The sequence below is a fragment of the Mytilus trossulus genome, chromosome 3 (assembly GCF_036588685.1).
Source record: "Mytilus trossulus isolate FHL-02 chromosome 3, PNRI_Mtr1.1.1.hap1, whole genome shotgun sequence".
Classification (NCBI taxonomy): domain Eukaryota; kingdom Metazoa; phylum Mollusca; class Bivalvia; order Mytilida; family Mytilidae; genus Mytilus; species Mytilus trossulus.
In genome coordinates this window covers 71,759,051-71,779,760 of record NC_086375.1, presented here as the reverse complement: position 1 = coordinate 71,779,760, position 20,710 = coordinate 71,759,051, and the positions used below count along the sequence as shown (strand labels likewise).

At 31.7% G+C, this 20,710-nt stretch overlaps 1 protein-coding gene across 4 annotated transcripts; it reads left to right on the top strand.

Annotated features, from left to right (window-relative positions):
• Nucleotides 1–455: 455 nt before the first annotated feature.
• Nucleotides 456–16,410, top strand: LOC134712311 (uncharacterized). Of its 4 annotated transcripts, none has more exons than XM_063573737.1 (12): nt 456–573; nt 1,276–1,407; nt 4,165–4,642; nt 5,070–5,165; nt 6,436–6,665; nt 8,156–8,348; nt 9,073–9,161; nt 10,123–10,549; nt 12,119–12,217; nt 12,447–12,688; nt 13,338–13,545; nt 15,700–16,410. In XM_063573737.1, the coding sequence occupies exons 3-12, from the start codon at nt 4,174–4,176 to the stop codon at nt 15,813–15,815; spliced, it is 2,169 nt and encodes a 722-aa protein (XP_063429807.1). In that variant the 5' UTR covers nt 456–573; nt 1,276–1,407; nt 4,165–4,173; the 3' UTR covers nt 15,816–16,410. The 4 variants fall into 4 exon arrangements, with proteins under 4 accessions (XP_063429807.1, XP_063429805.1, XP_063429806.1 ...); XM_063573735.1 differs by having other exon boundaries at nt 1,276–1,439; XM_063573736.1 differs by lacking the exon at nt 456–573 and having other exon boundaries at nt 1,200–1,439.
• Nucleotides 16,411–20,710: the final 4,300 nt, after the last annotated feature.

Genomic DNA, 20,710 nt, shown 5'->3' with positions numbered 1-20,710 from the left:
CGAAACCATTTATGAGACAACAAGCGCTGTATCTTGCAAGCTTTCATTGGTTCCCTTTCTTAGTCCTTCATCTTTCCCTAACATATCGCACTAAAATGATATTGGATAGAAAATGAACACTACTTATTAAAGAAAAAAAAAAGAATTAATTAATTTTTCACCTTCTTCACAATAATTGTTGCATGAATGATTTTTCTACACTGTATGAATATTGTTTTATCCTGCAAATTAACACTGAACATAAAAGCTTTGTTTAATCTCTTCCAAATCTTGTAATTTGTTTTTGAATCCACAAAACTATTAAAAACACGGATTAGGATGAGGACCCCAAATTGAACTTTTTCGTAATCAGTAACTTGAATCTGATGTTCAGTAATTGTCGTTTGTTGAAGTGGTTTATAAGTGTATCTCGTGTCTCGGTTTTTATATAGATTGGACCGTTGGTTTTCCCGTTTGAATAGTTTCACAGTACGCATGTAATTTTTGAGGCAAATTATAGCTTGTTGTTTTGTGTGTCAGAGTCAAGACTCCGTGTTGAGGACTACATACTTTGATCTATAATGATCTATAATGGTAAATTACTTTTACAAATTGTGACTTGGATGAGAGAGTTTTCTCATTGGCACCCATACCACATCTTCTTAAATCTATAATGTCATATACATTTTTAACTTGTCAGTTGTTTGTATATTTTGTAGTCATGTATATGTTACAATGTATCTATTTTTCAAATTAGGGATTTTCAGCATGCCTGGTTGGTTATGTAGGTATTTGTTTCAATCATATACTTTTTGCGTTTGTTTTCACCTTTTTTGAAGGTTATCAATTATAGATAAGTAAATGTGCTTTTCCTGGATTTTATAAAATACCTATCCAAAATCAGGGACTTATTTAAAATCACTTGCACAGATAAAAAGCGAAATAATTGAATTTATTCAGAATAAAACAACAAATAACGGATTAGATTTTAAAGTACCTATAATGCAAATAAGTTTTTAATTGTTTCACATAATGTAACATTGAGTAAACACTTGTTTACAATCTTTATTTAGCTGCTTTTGTTTATAATAGCTTTGTGGTCGTGTTTAGTGCTAAAACTTATTAATATAATTTGAAACTTTATCTATATATAGATTTTTATAAATCACAGGATATGTGATAAAAATAGTTCAGTAAATTCCACAAGCTATATTTGAATTTATTTATATTGCTGTCTAATTGTTATTATAACTGATAAAACTATATCTTTTATATTATTTACTATTTCATATTTAGTATGAAATGTACATACAGTGTTAATACGAAGTAGAAAGTAGGTGCACAGAAAGCCTTATTTTCACTTTGTTGATTGGTGATTTTCCCAGATTGAATAGATAGCAGGAAGAAACGAAACCATTTTATTTCGCAGTAAGTAATTTGTTTACATGCAATTATATCTAGTAAGTTATGAGATTATGTTTTCGCAAATGAATAAATAATTATTTCTGTTATATTTACATCTTTTCAATTACCACCAACATGTATAGTCCAACGTGGTATATATCATGTAAAATATATGAAGAAATTTATAGAAGAGTATTTTCGTTATTACTCAATTCTTACTTAGGTTATGTTACATCACCGACTATGAATTGATTTATAACAATTGATTGATAAGTGTGTAAACAACAGTGGCGGACACAGGTGGGGGTCCGGGGTTAAGACCCTTTTTGGGACGATTAATGCATTTTAATGGGGACATAGGTTGGAACCAACCCCTCCCCCCTCCCCACACACACAAAACCCCTTTTTAAAATGTCGGAATCCGCCCCTAAACAAAATTCTCTATATTTCAATCCACACCATTACAAGTTATTATTCTTAGTCAATATCAGGTGCATGATCAAAAATGTAAATTGTATAAGATAAAAATCAGAAAATAACAATGCGACTCTCTACCACAGACTAATTGACCTAGAAGTTGCAGCTCTAGGGCACCGTAATTTAAGGCCTTCAAAAATGAACAATAAAAACGAGAAAAAGAACTTTTTATGAACAAAACACTGAAGGTCTTTATTCTGGTCAGCAATCACATTATTTTGCCACACCACGTCATTAGGGCGATTTTAAACCCATAAGTAGATGATTAATTAACGGGTTTGGTCGTTTATTTTCTTGCCGAGCTGCTGCCTAATTAACTGATACACTTCAGTGCCTGTAACAATTCTGTATATATAATTATATATCTCAGATTGATTTTTTATCAATAGTTATTCATAATGTCATTTGATATTAAAAATTCAAGTCTTCTCGCTAAAAATGTTTCCTGTTTCTGTTTCATTATTTGATTGTAAATGTATTTCCCTACAAACTACTAATACATTTGTACTTAAACCAATTTTGAAATAACATAGAAATATGTCCTGTAAAACTTAGGTTTTATCAAGAACCTTTTCCTTCTTTGCGTTACTTATAATTGTATTGACATTTTCTATGAAAAATGTGCCATTATTTGAGGGTAAGTTTGTAGACTCAATCATTGAAAATGAGTATGTTAAACAATCATTCAGCGTATGTTAGTGTTTAGTCTTTTGACGTATAGTATGTTGGTTTATAGTGTGTCCATACAAGGTGTCCTGTACAATACGTTCAGGTTTTCATTGTGTTTAAAAAAAAAGGCCAACAACTTTTCAGACTGAGTTTAAAACTTGTAGCCGTAGTATATTTGAAGAATTATACGTTCATGACATTGTATCTTGGAATATTCTTATATAAATCCATTATGATTTCAAATATGAATTGAACGTCATTTGTTTAAAGTAACAATTGTTTCATGGTAGTGAGACTGCTGAATAATGACCAGTATGACGGAAGATATATATGACGATTTAACAGTCTGTTGAAGCAACACATCTCTAAGTATAATATTCAGAATGTTCATTAAAGAGGATCTTAAAGTTAACTAGAGGTCAAGGATTCCAACTGGCTATATACACAACGATCTAATCAAAAACCATCCTGAAAACATTTAAAGCATGTAACATTAGCAAGGGTTGGAAACTGTCACAATACCGATCGATGATACTTTATGAACAGGGGAAAAGTAACGGAAACGTCTACAAAAAGGCTCCTTTAAAAATATCAACTTAATATATGTCATTGCCATCCATTTCATACCAAACGAGTGCATAAGAAGCATAAGCTATTGTCAAAGGAGTAGGTCCGGTAAGACCCCTTTTTGGCCCCAAAATATAACAGTTTTACAAAATTGTTAAAATATAAACTTTTAGTTATTTATTGGACAGTTAAATGCTTCTGCTACATAAATATGGTCGTTTTTTAACAATACAATGCACATATATCGGGTTGTAGCACCATAAAGTCGTGCGAAATTGCCGAAATCTTCAAAATTATATCATTTTAGTTGAATTTTAGACGGTTTCCGTGTAAAACGAAAGTGGCCGCATTCGTGTTCATCTTTAATATTGAAATGTAAGTTGTATTTTATGATAATACATAACATATATAAAGATTGTGGATGAACACGGATGCGGCCACTTTCATTTTTGACAAAAACCATCCCGAAAAGTGACGTTTTTTGGCATATTTGAGAGATTTTTCATATTTGAGCTTGAATCGGATCGTTTTTAATGACTAAATTAGTTTAAAAACTTTCACAAAAACTAATTGAATCAAGATAAATAGACACTTTAGTGTTTAAAAAGTGGTCAAAATCTTTCTTCAGATGAAACTGAAATTTGAGGCCAAAATGAGTCCTTACCGGACCTACTCCTTTCAGAGAAATAAAACAAAACGTGTTATTTCATGTTTACGGATTTGTTGTTCAGCATTCATGAGTAAAATTGAGGCACTCCTTCTTACAGAATCTTCAATTGTTTGGAAGTCGGTTCAAACACATTTACTTTGATTAAAATTAAGTTTGTTGAACACCATAGTAAATAAGAATACATCTACAAAGAAACACTAAATGGAAACATTGTCTGTTTCTTAAATAAACAAAATAAGTGTAATTTTCCTTTTCTTTACACATTTTTTCACTGTATGGTATGCACACTGCTTAACAAAATAAAGTTTTTTTTGAAAGTATGGTTTTTGAATTGAAGATTAATAAAAATATTTTGATGATAAAATGTGAGAAACATAATTTTTAATTATATGTTTTAGTTTCCTAAAATGGCGACCGGTAGAGACCCTAATGTAAAGGACGATGAAGATCCGTGGTTGAAAGCCGTAGAAAATGCTGATGTCTTTGTAATGTATAACAATGACGATGAGTACGAAATATCTAAATACATTTTTACCATTTTTCAAAACAATAAAGTGGCCTATGTTTCTCCAGAGGAACACATCATGCCCGGATTTAGAACGTACCAGGCAATTGATCAAGCTATTTCAGCGAGTAAGAAAATGTTATTAATTCTTTCTAAAGAGAGCATAGAAAATTTCTCTTTTTCGCTGGAAACACTATTAGCATTGGAGAAAAGTTTGCAGACCAATAAGCTCCGACTAATCATTCTTTTGAAAGACGGCCTTGGTGAAGAGAATATTCCAAAGTTACCCATGCTACAGTTGGCCAGTCATGTGATCCTCGAAAGAAATTTACATGAGAAATGTATCATGAATGTTATTGAAATGATTCGTGGTTAGTACTTTAGATTTAACAACCCAATAATGTCCAAATGAAAGACATTTTATTTTTTTTAACTTTGTCAAAAGTGTATACGTGCGCATATTAAAATTATGTTCAATTAGTGTAGGCTGCCATTTGAAATGAACTGGAAACAGATACATGTTAATTGGATTGCGCTCTGAACTTCCTTCAACCCAGTCACTTATTACTTTTTTTTCAAAGACAATTTATAGTACAGTTAACTAATCCTGATTTCATAAGGATGTTGTTTGTAAGTATTTGTACCTTTAAGAAAGAAAAACCAAATGAAAATAGTTTCTAAAGTGTACAACCTTATATATATCTTTATTCTCAATAAACCATATTGATTAAATCGGAGTACTCGTTTTATTAATTTTAATTTCCGTATTTTATATGTGAATCTCTTTAACCTTTGTAGCTGATGTCACCATTGACTCTGTGTTGCCTGCTGGTAATTTAGCCGCTGGAATGGCATGGTCACATTTCACAGGGTACCTTGAGCTTGTTCTCCCAGGTATAAATATATAGCTTAAGGTATCATTATTAGAAATAAATGTTCATCACGTTTGAGTTTCCATAGCATGTATAACCAAATAGAATTTTAGTGCACAATTTTTTCCCCGTATCTTCAATATACAAGATCATACAAGACTCCGACATTTAAAGATTTTGTTTCAACTTTAATCGTATGGGTACAGACTCGGAGTTAAATTGATCTATAAACAACATTACCGTAACGATAGGCAGGTGTTTACAGTAACAGTCAGCTTCCAAACCAAATTGTATGTATAAAAGAATTGAGTGAACTATGTTTTAAATACTTATGTTAATGACATCCCTGACTTACTGACGGTGATGCATTGTATTAAACTAATGGTGCTATGAATCCAAGACGAACATCACCGTCCAAGAAAGATAAATTGATATTAAGGGACAAACCAGCATCCCCTTTGTCGTAAATCTTTTGATAGAAACACTTAAATATCTTTATATAGGAAAGAACAGTTATTACTGACTGTCTTATATTTATTTAAAGCAACTTTGACTAGCTGCTACGTTTTGCAATTTTAGGGAGACGTATTTTTATCATGATTTGACTAGTTATGCCGCTCACGTTATCTATAAATACCCCAGAGAGTCAACTTTTGACATACGGAGAAATGTTCTACTAGGTTAAATAGAAGCAGCACTTTCTGTTTTTGTAATTCATCTTACGAATGGAAATTAAAAAAAAAAGTGTGTCTATATACCTATCTTTAAACAATGGCGCTAATAATGCAATTTTCCATATACTTGACATTTCAAGATGGCGTAGGGTAAACTCTTGTATTGATCAGCACTGATTTTCGAATTTGTCCGAAACATTGCTGACACAAACCTATGTTATACGTTTCATAAAAATTCGAAAAGAATTGTACAAACGAGACTTATGAAACAAGTTTCATAAATCTATGAAAAGAATTCGATTCATGACATGAGAGCGCTATAAACAATGAAATGTTTACAGTATATAGTAAATGTTTACAAGGGGTATTATAACTCTTTTAAAAATAGTGAGTCAGTACTGATTTTCGAGTTTGCCAGATACATCATTGATTAAAACCTATGTTTTAAGTTTCATGAACATCAGGCACATGAGAGAGCTTACAAGACAAGACGGACGGACAAACAGTTTATCCGTGTTCCCCGCAATGCGTTCCACTAGGGACAATAACACAGCGTGACGAACGTTTGCTGATCTTTGTATATATATTGTACATTGTCATTAATACTTGTACTTCTAGAGCTTGCACAAGGAATAAAAAAGTCTGACTGGTTTAATGACAACCCTGGGCATATGCCTCTCTGTCTCTTCATGTTATTACCACATAGTGGAAGAAGTACAGGTAAACTTGGTGATGATGATCGAGACGTTGAGGAGGTAGGACAAATTGAAATAATAATAAATCACAGACCATACAGCCCAAAAGTGTGTAAAGTTACAGAAAGGGATAAGAACGGGCACATTAAAAGCGTAAGTATCATGTTATGTTCTACATAGCTTTTACGTTAGTATGCCACAAAATGGTTTTCGATACGAAAAGTAGAAGTTGTGTAGTAAATGGGAATGAGACAGCAACCTAGTGGTACAGAATACCCAAACGAACTTTTTACACAAATAAGCCCGTTAGTTTTCGCGTTTGAATTGTTTTACATTGTCATTTCAGGGCCTTTTATAGCCGACTATGGCTTTGCTCATTGTTGAAGGCCTTACGATTACCTATAGTTGTTAATTTTTGTGTCATTTTGGTCTCTTTTGGACATTTGTCTCCTTGGTCATCACATTCTTTTTTATATTTTATCCTGATAAGTTTTATTTTACCGTGTACTAGTCTAAATCTGTTAATACATTCTGTAGAACCAACGGAAAAGACAAGGTTCATATCACTATGAGCATAATCACCTTTCTTCTCAAATTATCGCCCGGACGTCACCATGGCCAAATCTGTGGAAATTTTTCGATTGCTTATATAGTTATATGTTTGAAAAAATTACCGCTGGACGCTTTGTAAATATCAATCATTAAATCAACATTCTCCTTTATCAAATCGTCGTTATGTTTTAAAAAAAACTCGGTTTGATAAATTTTACAAACAAATAAATGAAACAATTTATATGCAAGAGAAAATTCCGAAAGACTTAAACTTTGGGTTTTGAAAATGTTGATAGAGTAATAATGTCATTTTTTTTTGTGGCGGTAAATTTGTTAAACGTGATTTGTATATAATTTCATTCACGTTGTATATAGCTAGATTTTCAAATTTGCTGTATTGAAGACCCATTCGTTGCCATCGGGTGTTTTATGCTCTTTGGTCGGTTTGTTGTCTCTTTCACACATTCCTCATTTTCATTCCGAATTTTATGTATTATATATATACCATGCTATTTACGAGTGAAACATTTAAACGACGAATCCGTAGGGGCCTAGGATTGTTTTAGAACAAAATATTCCTGATAGGATATGTCATAAAAAAATTCTTATAAAAATAAGATTTTCCCTAACACAATTTATTACATTTATTAAATGCACTGGCAAAAATAATCTGGCTCAGGTCAGTCAGGTGTAAATAATACCCACTTCCTTTCCGAAAATTAATGGTTTGTTTGGAGACGGAATTCCCAGAAAGTAGAAATCCTATTTGTAAATCAAACGAAATCCTTGTCCTCGTGCATTCACTAGACTATCAATCACACGGAGGGGTAAAAGAAAGGCGGAGTTTAAATCAGGGTTTAACATAAAAAAAAATATCAGATTAAAATATAAATCATAGTCCAAGCTCCGCCCATCTATATGAAGTTGCAATTTCAAAGTATGTCATGATTCTCTTTAATGGATTCATATATATAAATCTTTATAATAAACCATGGTTTTTCAGAAACCAAACTATTAAGCAGATTATCGGGTAAAAAGGGAAAAATGCCGTATTATGTTACAATAAACATTATTCATTTTGAATTATTTAGGAATACTTCTGTGTTGCCCAATACCCAGGAGCATTTTGTGCACTTGGGACAATCAAAGAAGAAATTTTATGTAGTTTCACAAAAACACAGAGAGATGTGGAGGTTCAAAGGTTTTACCATTACCTAAATGAAATCCTTAATCATGAGAAGTACAAACAGTATGGTGTATTGACTAAAATGTTGATGTACGATGGTAAGTAACTGTATGTTGATTACAACTGCAATGAAACATTTCAAATGATTATCATACCTGACTGTGTATTTATTTATTTTCTTATAAATGATGAATACTTTCAATATTTCAAAAATCTTTTAAAAACTGTTTACTGGAAGCAAACATTTTCTTGGACATACATAACGATTGTGTTTTATAAAAATACGGGAAATGTTTGTTCTAGAAAAAAGATTCTGAAATTATTAACTAGTAAATAGTCAGTGTTTTTTCAGACAATAGCAAGTTTGCCTTGAGAACTATTTGGTTTCTAGGGCGATTATTTTAAGCTTGTTTCCACTCTTTGCTACTATAAATATGTGTATACTATAATGTTGATGCGATATTCCAAAGTCAAAACACCCTAGTGTAGTAACCTTTGCATGCTGTTCTCAGGATTGTCTGTATTCATTCAAAGATTAAGAAATATAATAATTTTGTAAAAAAGTAAACTTGTTAAGAACACGCTTGTCTATGAGTTCTAGGTCAAGAGATAAAAAGAAATGCTCTTTCAAAACTCCAGTGGACCTCCTATTGGAAGATTAAAGACTTGAATGCATTCAACAAATTGATGTACGTGTTGCTTAATACACTGTCATGTACCACATGATCAACATTGTTCATCCGAGCAGTTTTCTCTATGGGATGTTTGCAAACATTCAACGGAGGCAATTTCTCGGCATGTAGAGTTTTGTTTCCATTTTAGACGAAGAAAAAGGAGAATCTGCTACTATTTCATACCAACTAAGACAGGGCGTTCATGACGTTATTAAAAATCAACTCGAAAAGGCAGCGGTATGTTATACAGATATTTATATAATTTTTTCGTTCGTCCGACCTTCCTACAAATATGTACATCACACTTTCTCAAATCAGGAGCTACTTAACCAAAAGGACTCCATATTTACATTTACTAGTTGTACATGAAACGTGTGTGCACATTTAGTTTCTATCAGATATGTGTTTCCTAAGGGTTTGTCGATACTTTGATTAATAAGATGACACGATAACGAGGGCAACATCTAGTTTGTATTCAATTTGTTAAATATATTAATATGCCTAAATAGTTTCCTTCAAAAAAGAAACAACATGTGCAAAATATAGATATATATGATCAGCATGATTTTAAACAGAAAGATGAGGAACCGTGCCATGTTTTTTTTATCATTGTCTTTCATTCTTGCTTATTTGCTTTACTGATAAAGTGCCTGCATACCATTCATTATGTTTTTCTTTGTTGACATAGTTGTTTGTTTTTATAGTTATTAAGATTCAAATACAATGCTGACTCTTGTTTCCCAATATTTGACATTTTTACGTTATATATCTGTTTGTTTTGCTTTTACATTGATGTCAATATGATGGAGTTCTATGCGAACTGCATACTAGTGCGAGGTTTAGCTAGTTATAAGATTAGGTTTATTCCATTATTTGTTACATAAGACAAATACCGATACTAAGTCATGAAATTACACTATGACAGTTGTTTTTCATTCGTTTGATGTGTTTGAACTCTTAATTTTGCCATTTGATTCTGTTCTGAATTTTTTCCGGAGTTTTGTCATATAATTGTTATCCTTATTATATTACTTGTCAATGAACTTAAGGGCAGTGATTGGAGATAATTGTGATAGAAGATTAAACAACACCTTTTTAAATATACATGTATGTACTTTTGAAAAAAAGTCCGTGCAATGAGGAAAAAAGAAAACCACAAAAATTTTGTTGATCCAAGCTTTACTTTTTTTCTAAACAGGAAGGAGTGAAAAAAGCAGAAGAAACAGAACATTACAGAGACGAAGTGTGTTTATTATATCACGCCAAGGACACAAAATTAGTTTTTAAAGTGAAAGACCACCTCGACAAAAACAAAATCCGGTATTCCCAGGCCCGACCTGCATCATCAGACGAGAGAGATGGTGATTCTTTGTCTGAAATCGAAAGACGTGTACGAGATGCAAGATGGGTCATTTTGTTCATCACGGAGTCATCAAATAGAGATATGATCAGCATGTTTTTGGCAGAGATTTTAAGCATTGGCATAGAGACGAACTCGTTGAACGTAATTCCAGTATTGAATGGTATCACACCCACAGCTATTCCCTCATTCATCAGATGGGCTAGGCATATAAGTATAGACCGTGACGAAGATTACTTGGATATGATTGTTGATGCTGTGAGAGGTATATATCAATGAATACGGTTTGAACGTAATATCTGCTACCTACAAAAGAGGGATATGATAAAACAGTTGTAGCATTTGAAGTCTGTATTTAACAATTTAAAGTGTAATAAATTACCATTTGGTTTTCTAAATTTTCATTTAAAAGTAAAAGTTTGGCACCTTAAATGGGTTTATAGGCGTTAAGCTGTAAGTTTCCATTAGTATACACATGTTAAACTGTACAAATATGTAGGGAACAATGGTAAATACTTAGTAAGTATTAAACAAGTATGACATACTAGTATCTAAAGGTATGATGTAACCTCATTTACTTTAGATACATTGATCTGTTATTGTGCTCTTTTGTTTCTATTTTGTGCAAACACCAAAACTTGTATGGAAAAAAAACCAAGAACAAAAGTAAAGGCACACACCTATAATAAATTTACTGTGCAGTTTATACAGCTTGTTTTCAGTATCACCAACATAGTCACTTGTGTTAAATTATATAGGTTAACAAGTTACACATCTTTATAAAACGTTTTTGTAAATGTTTAAAGATAAAGAAAATACTTCTGACTAAAGTAATTGTTTCTACCATATATGATATTTTCTTATTTTTTCTCAAAAGTTTATGTTGTTTATGTTTGATCTTTATATCAGACTACAAACCCTCCCAAGAATGAAACTACAGAACAAAGATAAACATCATAAATCCACAAATTAACATGCTTCTGTGTTTAAATACATGCATATAATATTTTCAAAAATCTACCAAGGTTATATGGGGTTCGTGTTGTTTATTCTTTAGTTTTCTATGTTGTGTCATGTTTACTATTGTTTTTCTGTTTGTCTTTTTCATTTTTAGCCATGGCGTCGTCAGTTTGTTTTAGATTTATGAGTTTGACTGTCCCTTTGGTATCTTTTGTCCCTCTTTTATAGGCAGTATTGTGAGTTATGTTAAAAAAAATTAAAACAAAATATTCATAAATGTTTACGTTGTATCGAAAGTAATTAATTTTTGTCAATGAAAGTTTCCAAACATCATAATTGATTTTCCTCACTATTTACCTCTCGTTGGTGGGTTTTCAGTAAAAAATGTTTAGGAAACTCTTTTACACACCCTTCGCTCGAATAAACTGATTTTTATGCTTTTAGTGTGGAATTTTGAAATTTCTTTTATGAACAGTTCAGTGGTATTTTGTTATTGAAACCAAAATGTCTACATTCCTAAGAAGGTGTATTAAAAATCCCAACATTTCATTAAAAAAAACATAAATCAAGTCACATGATCTAAACTTCATTTTAGTATTTGTAAATTGTAGCAGAAGTCTCGGAATGCAGTGACTGACAATTTAAGGGTGAATACACTCAATGTTTTAATTGAATAATGTTGCCTCCAATATATAGGTCACTGCATTCACCTTCTATGATTTTAAATCATTTCTGCATGGTTTTGGATACAAATGTCACATACTATATACGACTTGAAAACAATTATCTCAGTGCAATTGAGTTGGTTAATTGATCATTTTCATCATTACATATTATTTAATCGTTTATAACATTATTTATTTATTTTCTGTAGGGAAAGATGTGTCAATGAAATCCCAAATTCCAGTCGGAAATGTTGCATATGGATTAGCGTGGGGATTCTTTGTGAATTATTTAAAGCACGTACTACCAGGTAAAATTACCAAACCTTTATAGTTGTCTACTTATTTCACTCGATGAACGTATACCAACAAAATTACTAATACAATGTACTAAATATGAAAAAAAAAGAAAGAAAATAATATTTTAAACAAAAGTATTAAAGGGTTCAGTTTTAAATCAAAATGTTAGCATTATTATCTGTCTGGTCACACATACTTTCAAAATGATGTTGCATATAAAACTAGGTATTTTATTTCAAGATTTTAGAGAACGTGTAATGCAATGCATGTCAAAAGATCCAATACGTAAATATAGAGAAAAAAGTAGGCGCAATGTAGTTGTCTCACAACAGATGTGGGAGATCATACCAAAGAGTTGCAAGTTTAGACCGACCTTGAGCGAGGTAGATACAGAAATAAAAGGTCCATGGAGAGTCGAAAAGGTAGAGAAACATCTGCATGGTGCAAAGAGGATATTCCCATGTAATCTTTGGCACATTTGTGTAAGTTTAATAACTATACCATTTTAAAGACAGCGAACTTATATGATGGCATGCACAAAAAATATAAGTTTTTATCTTCGTCATTTGAATTCTGGTGGATAGTTGTTTCATTTACATACATACCCCGTTTCCTTATTTGACGTTCTTATTGGTGTAATTTGTGCTTTATAAAGTTATTATTAGTATATATTGTTAAAAAAAGCTCTTTTTTACTTTTTATGATTTCGCCATTTGGTCATATTAAAGGTTAGGTTTCAAAGAGCGTTGGTTGATCACTGAAATGGCTCTATATACATTATATAGGAAGGATCATTGTTGATATATATTGAAATTTATAGCAAACATAATCGAAAGTGTGATTGAGGCAAAGATGAATGTTATTCAGAGGAGACTTCCTGATTCTAAATGTTTAAATGGTCTGTTTGCATGCAAATATACACACAGTGAACTAATATATTTAATTTTTCTATGAATGTAAAAATTATCATGAAATATTGACTATATATTTCAAAACCATTATCTTGATGTATAAACCTTAGTTTTTTATGTTTTAATAATGGTATAGTAAATGCTAAGTTAATTGCATTTGCAAACATTGGATGAACATGCTGTATGTTAAATTTTAACCATTTTGTTTTGATTTTATCAGACAAGAGATACAGATTATTACTTTGCGGCTGAATATCTAACACCTGTGAAGACATTGTACAATATGCACATCTCAATGATTGCTGGACTTAGTTATGAGCAGATGATGCACCAGAGAGAGGACTTGACAGAACAACTAAGGGGTATTCTGACCACAGCTTCAAAAAGGGAGGAGTATCAAGAAAAATGTGGAATCATTGTTTATGATGGTCAGTTTTTAAGAGGCACTAGCTACGAGATGGATAAAAAATCTAATACCTTTTTATTTTGCTCAATCAATAAGGAATTGCAAAAATTGAAATAATAATTAGTTTTTTAGCATCCAGTTTTTTTGGCATCCAGCATGGTCCAATTTTGTGAAAATAAGATAAAAAAACAACAACATTGATTATGAATTATTCAATCGCAATTAAATAATTCGACCTCATTGAATCCGTATTCACGTGAACTTCAAAACACGTGAGTTGTATGTGTAAAGTTATCTCAAGGAAAAGAATGTCAACATTGAAAGTGAAACAAAGATAAATCATTTGATTGGTTGAATCGATCCAGAAAAAATCATTTTTATGTATAAGTAAAATCGATGATAATTATTTATTTTTCATCTATAATATGAAATTACATAGACCTAGAATAATACAACAGCACGAGTTTTCTTAATCTATTAATATCTATATTTATGTTTACATCGTTTATATGGTCATCGCATGACTTTAGAGGTCGTGTCGGTAATAAATTAGATGGCGTCTGGCCTAAAATAAACACGAGACGAAGCTGTGTATTTTCATGTTCGTGCCCTGTTTATTATTTAATTTAGACTTTTAATAGTTTGGATAAATGTTTTACTATATTATAAATAAAATATGAGAATTTGATTAAAATCAGTGAACATGAATTTGACAGCTAGTGTCCCTTTAATAAGTTAAAGATTTATAAATTTCGTACAGTGGTATACTACTGTTGATTTTATTTATATACCATTGTTAGTTATATTAATTCTATACTGTGGATTTATTATTTTTTGTTGGATAACACTTTTAATGGGTGCAGGTGAACCACGAGTTCTAATGTTTAAAAATAGTCTATATGCTTTGTTAACAGAGATTGGCAAAACAACGAAACTAAATATCCACAAAAATACATGAATCCACAGTATATATAATAAAGTGTGTGTTCGTTCATATACACCAGTAGTTTGTAGAAATGAAATTCAAAATCTTCACGCTTTAATTTAGTTTTGGTTTGCTTCAAATACCTTTTTATGCTTAAAGAGTTTTAGATTTGAGCTTAACTATCTTAATAAACGCATCATAGACTCAAATTTTCTATCTACGCCAGATCCGCGTTTCAAAGTAGCATAGTTCAAGTTCAACGGACCATAGCTTTTTGACTTATTGGTTTATCTTATTTTACTGATTATATTTCTTCTTGTGTTGCACTAATTATCTACACAGTTTGCAAAAAACAATAAAAATGGGTCAATATCGTCATTTAAGGTCAAGAAATACTTTTTTTTTACCCAGCTTCGAATATTTTGTTGCACCCAAAGTTGTGAGCAATGTCCTTTAGCGCTACAACAATGACGCTACGCTTCCTCCTAGTGTTTTAAATTGCAAATGAAACAAGGGGGCTTAATTTTTTAAATTACCATACATTTGTGAAGCGTGTTAGTTGCATTGTACAAATATTATAAACATTATACATATTTGGTGACACTTCAATGATCAAAGGAAAAAAAACTACTATAAAAAGTTGACTAGCTATTTCGGAGTTTCTGGCTCATTCGTATTACACAACTAATGTACAGTGTTTTTTTTTCATTTTTCATTATTTTACCGATTATTTGTTTACTATTCAAGGTTTCTGTGTTTCTACTTTGTTATCTGCAAAACATGAAATTAGGTGAAATTTGTGGTATAAGGTGCAATTATTACTGGGCGAAATAGAATGATGATTTTGACCATTTGACTTATAAATATGTAATCAAGAATAGGATTCACAAATATGTAAAAAAAAAAAAAAAAAAAGATGTCATTTTAAACTGAACACTCTACTGATGTTGACAGCAGTGTTGGGTTCTGATCGACCCAAAAGGAGATTGTTGCATATGACTGCGGACGATGAACACCAAGTGATAAATATAGTTTACTTTGGTCGGTCTTCTGTATCAGGAGAGATAAAAAGGGTTTACGTATCTTTTATCCAACTTTTGTTGTGATCTAACGGAGGGATACATTTAGAAACAAGTGTCTAAGAATATAAATATAAGAAGATGTGGTTTGATTGCTAATGAGAAAATTCTCCAACAAGGAACATTTGACGTAGAAGTTAGAAACTATTTCTGAAATGTCTTATATTTGTAGATTCATCTGACGAACCCTTATCATCAGTTATCATCAATACCATTAAGAAGGAAACTGGTCATAAAGCAGAACACGACGCTTTACTGAGATATCTGAGCAAGGACGAAGAAAAGTAACAGACTGAATGTTAATATATGAATCCTGGTTAATACAGGCTACAGATAAACACTTTGTGCATATGCCAATGCACATGTTTGCCTATTGTTGATAACATATTAAAGTGCATCAACAGTAATGAATGTTGAAACATCACTGTTACAAAATTTGCGTAATTATAATTTTATAGTGTTTCATTTTTTAAGGAAAATCATTTCTAGAAGGATAACTCTATATGATACAGTTAACAACAGTAATCGTTATTAACTGGATACTAGTTCATTCGAATATCATAAAAATGTATATTTCAATCTTGTTGGACATATTTTAAGAATGTCGGATTGACAGTGCCCTTATACGCACTAGGTGTATTTGTCATATTTGTTGATTTCTATATTTATGCATTTCCTTTTATTTAACATGTATCATGTTTCTATGAACTACTCTCTTATTTGAATGCATCTTATATTGAATATATGAAACATGTAATGTAATATTATTTGAGAACCACCATTTTCCTGTTTCTTTCTTTCTTTTCTTAATTGTTATTTCGGATTGGTACATTTTTATTTGTATACTTGAATGTTTTCATAAAATAAATGAATTATCTAGCAATGGTGTTATATTTTCATAAGAATGATTTTTTTACCTGATTATTTTTTAACAATTTTCTGCAAAAATTATGCAAAAAAACACTGGATATTTTTTTAGGATTTGGAAAATTAAAAAAACGGACAATTGGACAATTAATTGAAAATATTGAAACAAGCAAAAAAGGTATAGACAACCTTCAACAAAATGATATGTAGACAACCTTCAACAAAAAGACTTAGACAACCTTAAAAAAAGATATAGACAACATTAAAAAAAAAGATCACCAAAACCATTAGATAACATGAAGGTGGTACCCAACACTTTCACTGAAATAAATTTGGCTCCTTTAATATTCATAAAATTTTAACAAAGTATTAACTTTGAGCCTTTAACAAAAATATAAAAATTTCAAAAATTTTGAACCAACCGTTTTGTCAGAATAATTACACTGGTTATATAGTAGTTTGACAAACACCCATTTTGATCATTGATAAGCTTATTATTCCCTTTACAACACAACGTAATTAAAACGTTAAGCTGATTTTACAGAGTTATCTCCTTGTAGGTACCACCTTAAACCAACACATATAGAAGTAAGGAATATGGAAGTCGTTATCAAATAGACCGTTTCTATGCATGTTAGCGTTTGTTTGTGTAGCGGTTTAGTGTTTCTGTTTGTTCGGATTTTTCCTTGTGTTGTTGATGGTTTGTGTCCCGGATTCGTTTGTTTAATCGATTTAGGACTATTGAATAGGGGAATACTACAATTACCCTTATTACAGACAACCTAACATATCTTTAAAAATATATCTAAAAAGCATGAAAATAGAATTAATAGAAAGTAGAATTTCAATACGTTCGTGACGAATAGGTTTTATTAATAGTTTGTTGTTTGGTTTGTTTGTTGGGTTATTTTTAGCATATTTTTTATGAACCAAAACCTATTTAAGCATTGCTTACAACAGATTAGAAAAAAAAGCTAAATTAATTCTGTCTGATTTAACAAGATATAAGTCTTGTTATCTTTTCTCTATATACTAATATAAGTTTAATAACCATATATCAACTGTATTGTAAATGATAGATATAGGAAGATGTGGTGTGAGTGCCAATGAGACAACTCTCCATCCAAATAAGAATTTAAAAAGTAAACCATTATAGGTTAAAGTACGGCCTTCAACACGGAGCCTTGGCTCACACCAAACAACAAGCTATAAAGGGCCCCAAAAATTACTAGTGTAAAACCATTCAAACGGGAAAAACAGCGGTCTAATATATGTAAACAAAACGAGACACAACACGTATATATTACATAAACAAACGACAACTACTGTACATCAGAATCCTGACTTAGGACAGGTGCAAACATTTGCAGCTCTTGTTCTTCCCTGTTATATAATTATTCCAACAACGACGATTCGGAACACTTATCATGTATTTGGTTTTGATGTTATATTTGTTATTCTCATATTCGTGTTTCCGTTGTGTCGTTTGTTTTCTCTTGTGTTTGAGTGTGAATTCACATTACTATAAGACGTGTCACGGTACTTTTCTATCCCAATTTCGTGCATTTGGTTTTGATGTTATATTTGTTATTCTCATCGGATTTTGTCTAATGCTTAGTCCGTTTCTGTGTGTGTTACATTTTAATGTTGTGTCGTTGTTCTTCTCTTATATTTAATGCGTTTCCCTGAGTTTTTGTAAACCCCGAGTTAGTTTTTTGTCCATGGATATTTGAGTTTTGAACTGCGGTATACTACTGTTGCCTTTATTTATTAAATATACCCGGCTGAAGATTTGGACGACCTGGTCCACATCACAGTGGCATAAGAATTAAAAAAAGTTGAAAGACGGATTTATATCAAATTTTGAAAGCATTGAAAACTAAAACATTTTTTTTTCAAACTACAGATGAATTTTATTTACTATAATTAGAAACTTTAAATTTTTCCTCCTCAGTTGGATTCGTATCAGTGTGATCTTTAATTGTTCTCTTTTGTTAGGACATTCACCACCAGAAAAACTATTAGAATGACTGGTAAAGCCCACATAAATCATTTTTAATATACAGGTGAAACGTTGGTTTACATATTTTTGAATCTATGCCAGAAAAAAAACTGACCGTTGCCTATATAAAAATCTCAATCCGACGATTCAACGAATTTGTATTCGTGTTTATATGGTCATTTATCCGTCGACATCATCTCGATTATAAATAGAATGCATCGTATCTACATTAAACGAGGATAGTATTATATTAAGACATGTACGAGTCAATGAATGGCTGAATGTGTTTTTTTGTGACTATTTGAAATTTGAATATACGTTTTAGTATGCCATAAATGAAATATGAGAATTTGGATCAAATCGTACAGCTAATGCCTCTTAAAGATCAGAACTAAATAGAAACTATAACTTGGTGTTGTACCTATGTTTGGAAAATATTTTTCTACAAATCAATCAGTTTACTTCCAAAATATATGCATCTAGATATTTGTAAATTCACTTCGGCATATCATTAGTTGTGTTGTTTTCCCGTTTCCATGAGCTGAAGTCATGCAACAGCAGATAATGTACAGTGTGTTATTGCTCAAGCGAAATTCACCTATCACAATGCTATATTTTTTTGCTAGCTCTAGGTAATGTCCTGCAAGTAACTAGAATACCTTTCGAAGTCTTTGTGATAATTCCGCGGCTATGGATTAATAGCATGAATTAAATTCAAAGACAGAGATGGATAAGGACGAAGTTGAAATCGTCCCTTCGTATGTTTTACGGACACCATCATGTGTGAGTTGATCCATAACGAAATCTCTGTTTCACAGAATACAACGAATATGTTCAAGTTGTAACTAATATCCCGTCCTCCTTTCCCCCCGAATGATACCTACCGAATTACACTCATCACCGGGCGAGTATTTACATTAGCAACACGACGGGTGTCACATGTGGAACACAAACATTTTTTTGGTAGGGTTTCGTTTTGCAGTCTTTTGTTTTCTGTTGATTTATGGAATCGTTATTTTTGTGTTTTCTTTTTTAGCTTCGACTTTGTCAGTTTATTTTCGACCTAACAGTTTGATTGTCCCTTTGGCATCTTTCTCTTTTCTGTAACTACCACTTGATCAATGTATCTGCTGGTCGACATTGTGTCCTAGAGGACAGCATCCGCCCAGTAGCAAAATATGCAAGATCACCACACACAGATTAAATAGAATACTGGATTGGACGTGGCAAAGTATGAAAAAATAAAACAGACGTTATCATGAACACGATGTCATCTGAAATGAATGCTCTTCAAATTCGCACTTTATTTTTTTTAACTTTTTGAGGATTCGAGCGTCACTGATGAGTCTTGGCGCGTCTGGCGTAAATACTAAATGTAATCATGGTGAGCTTATTTACAACCACTAGGTCGATGACAATGCTGGGGGAGTTTTTATTCCCGGAGGGAATCACCAGCCAAGTGGTCAGCACTTCCGACATGAACTATCATTGATATGGTCATATTTATAAAAAAAAGAATAAACTCTTACAAAACTTTTGAAATACTAAGGCTTTCAAAAGGTTTTTCTACCGGAGGAATAGATTACCTTAGCTGTGTTTTGGCCAATCTTTTAGGAATTTTGGTTCTCAATGCTCTTCAATTTCGTACTTTATTTGGCCTTTTAAATATTTTAGGGATTCGAGCGTCACTGATGATTCTTTTGTAGATGAAACGCACGTCTGGCGTAAATATTAAATTTAATCCTGGTAACTATAAGAAGTTTATTTTTACTCATCATGACTCCAACCCATGAAAAGCTTTGGAGAGGGTTTGCGTAATTCCTCCAAAACCTTCTACTCGTGGTATTGACCCTTTGGTACAATTTCAGAGCAATCAAAATATTCTTACAAAAGTTATTGTACCGAAACTAGAATAGAAATATGCTTGTTTTGGGCACTTAATTCCAAAAGAGTTGGGACAATCACCCCAAAAAAAATACCGACCTTCCTTTTGTTGTATTGAACCATATAGTTAATTTCATAGAGATCCATGCACTTATACTTAATTATTGTCTTGAAACCAAATGTGCCTTTAGATGACGACACCATAGTATCACACGAACTTAACAAATGTTGGCAGTCATAAACAAACTGAATTGGTATATGAAAACCTATTATATCATTCTTTAAAAGACCCAAATGTTGCAACTTATTGGCTTTCCTCCATGACACATAAGTCGTTATACCTGCAGATTAAGGTCCTAACAACATCTTTTTGTAAATCACATTATATAAACACAACTTTTTGGAATTTTGGATCCTCAATGCTCTTCAT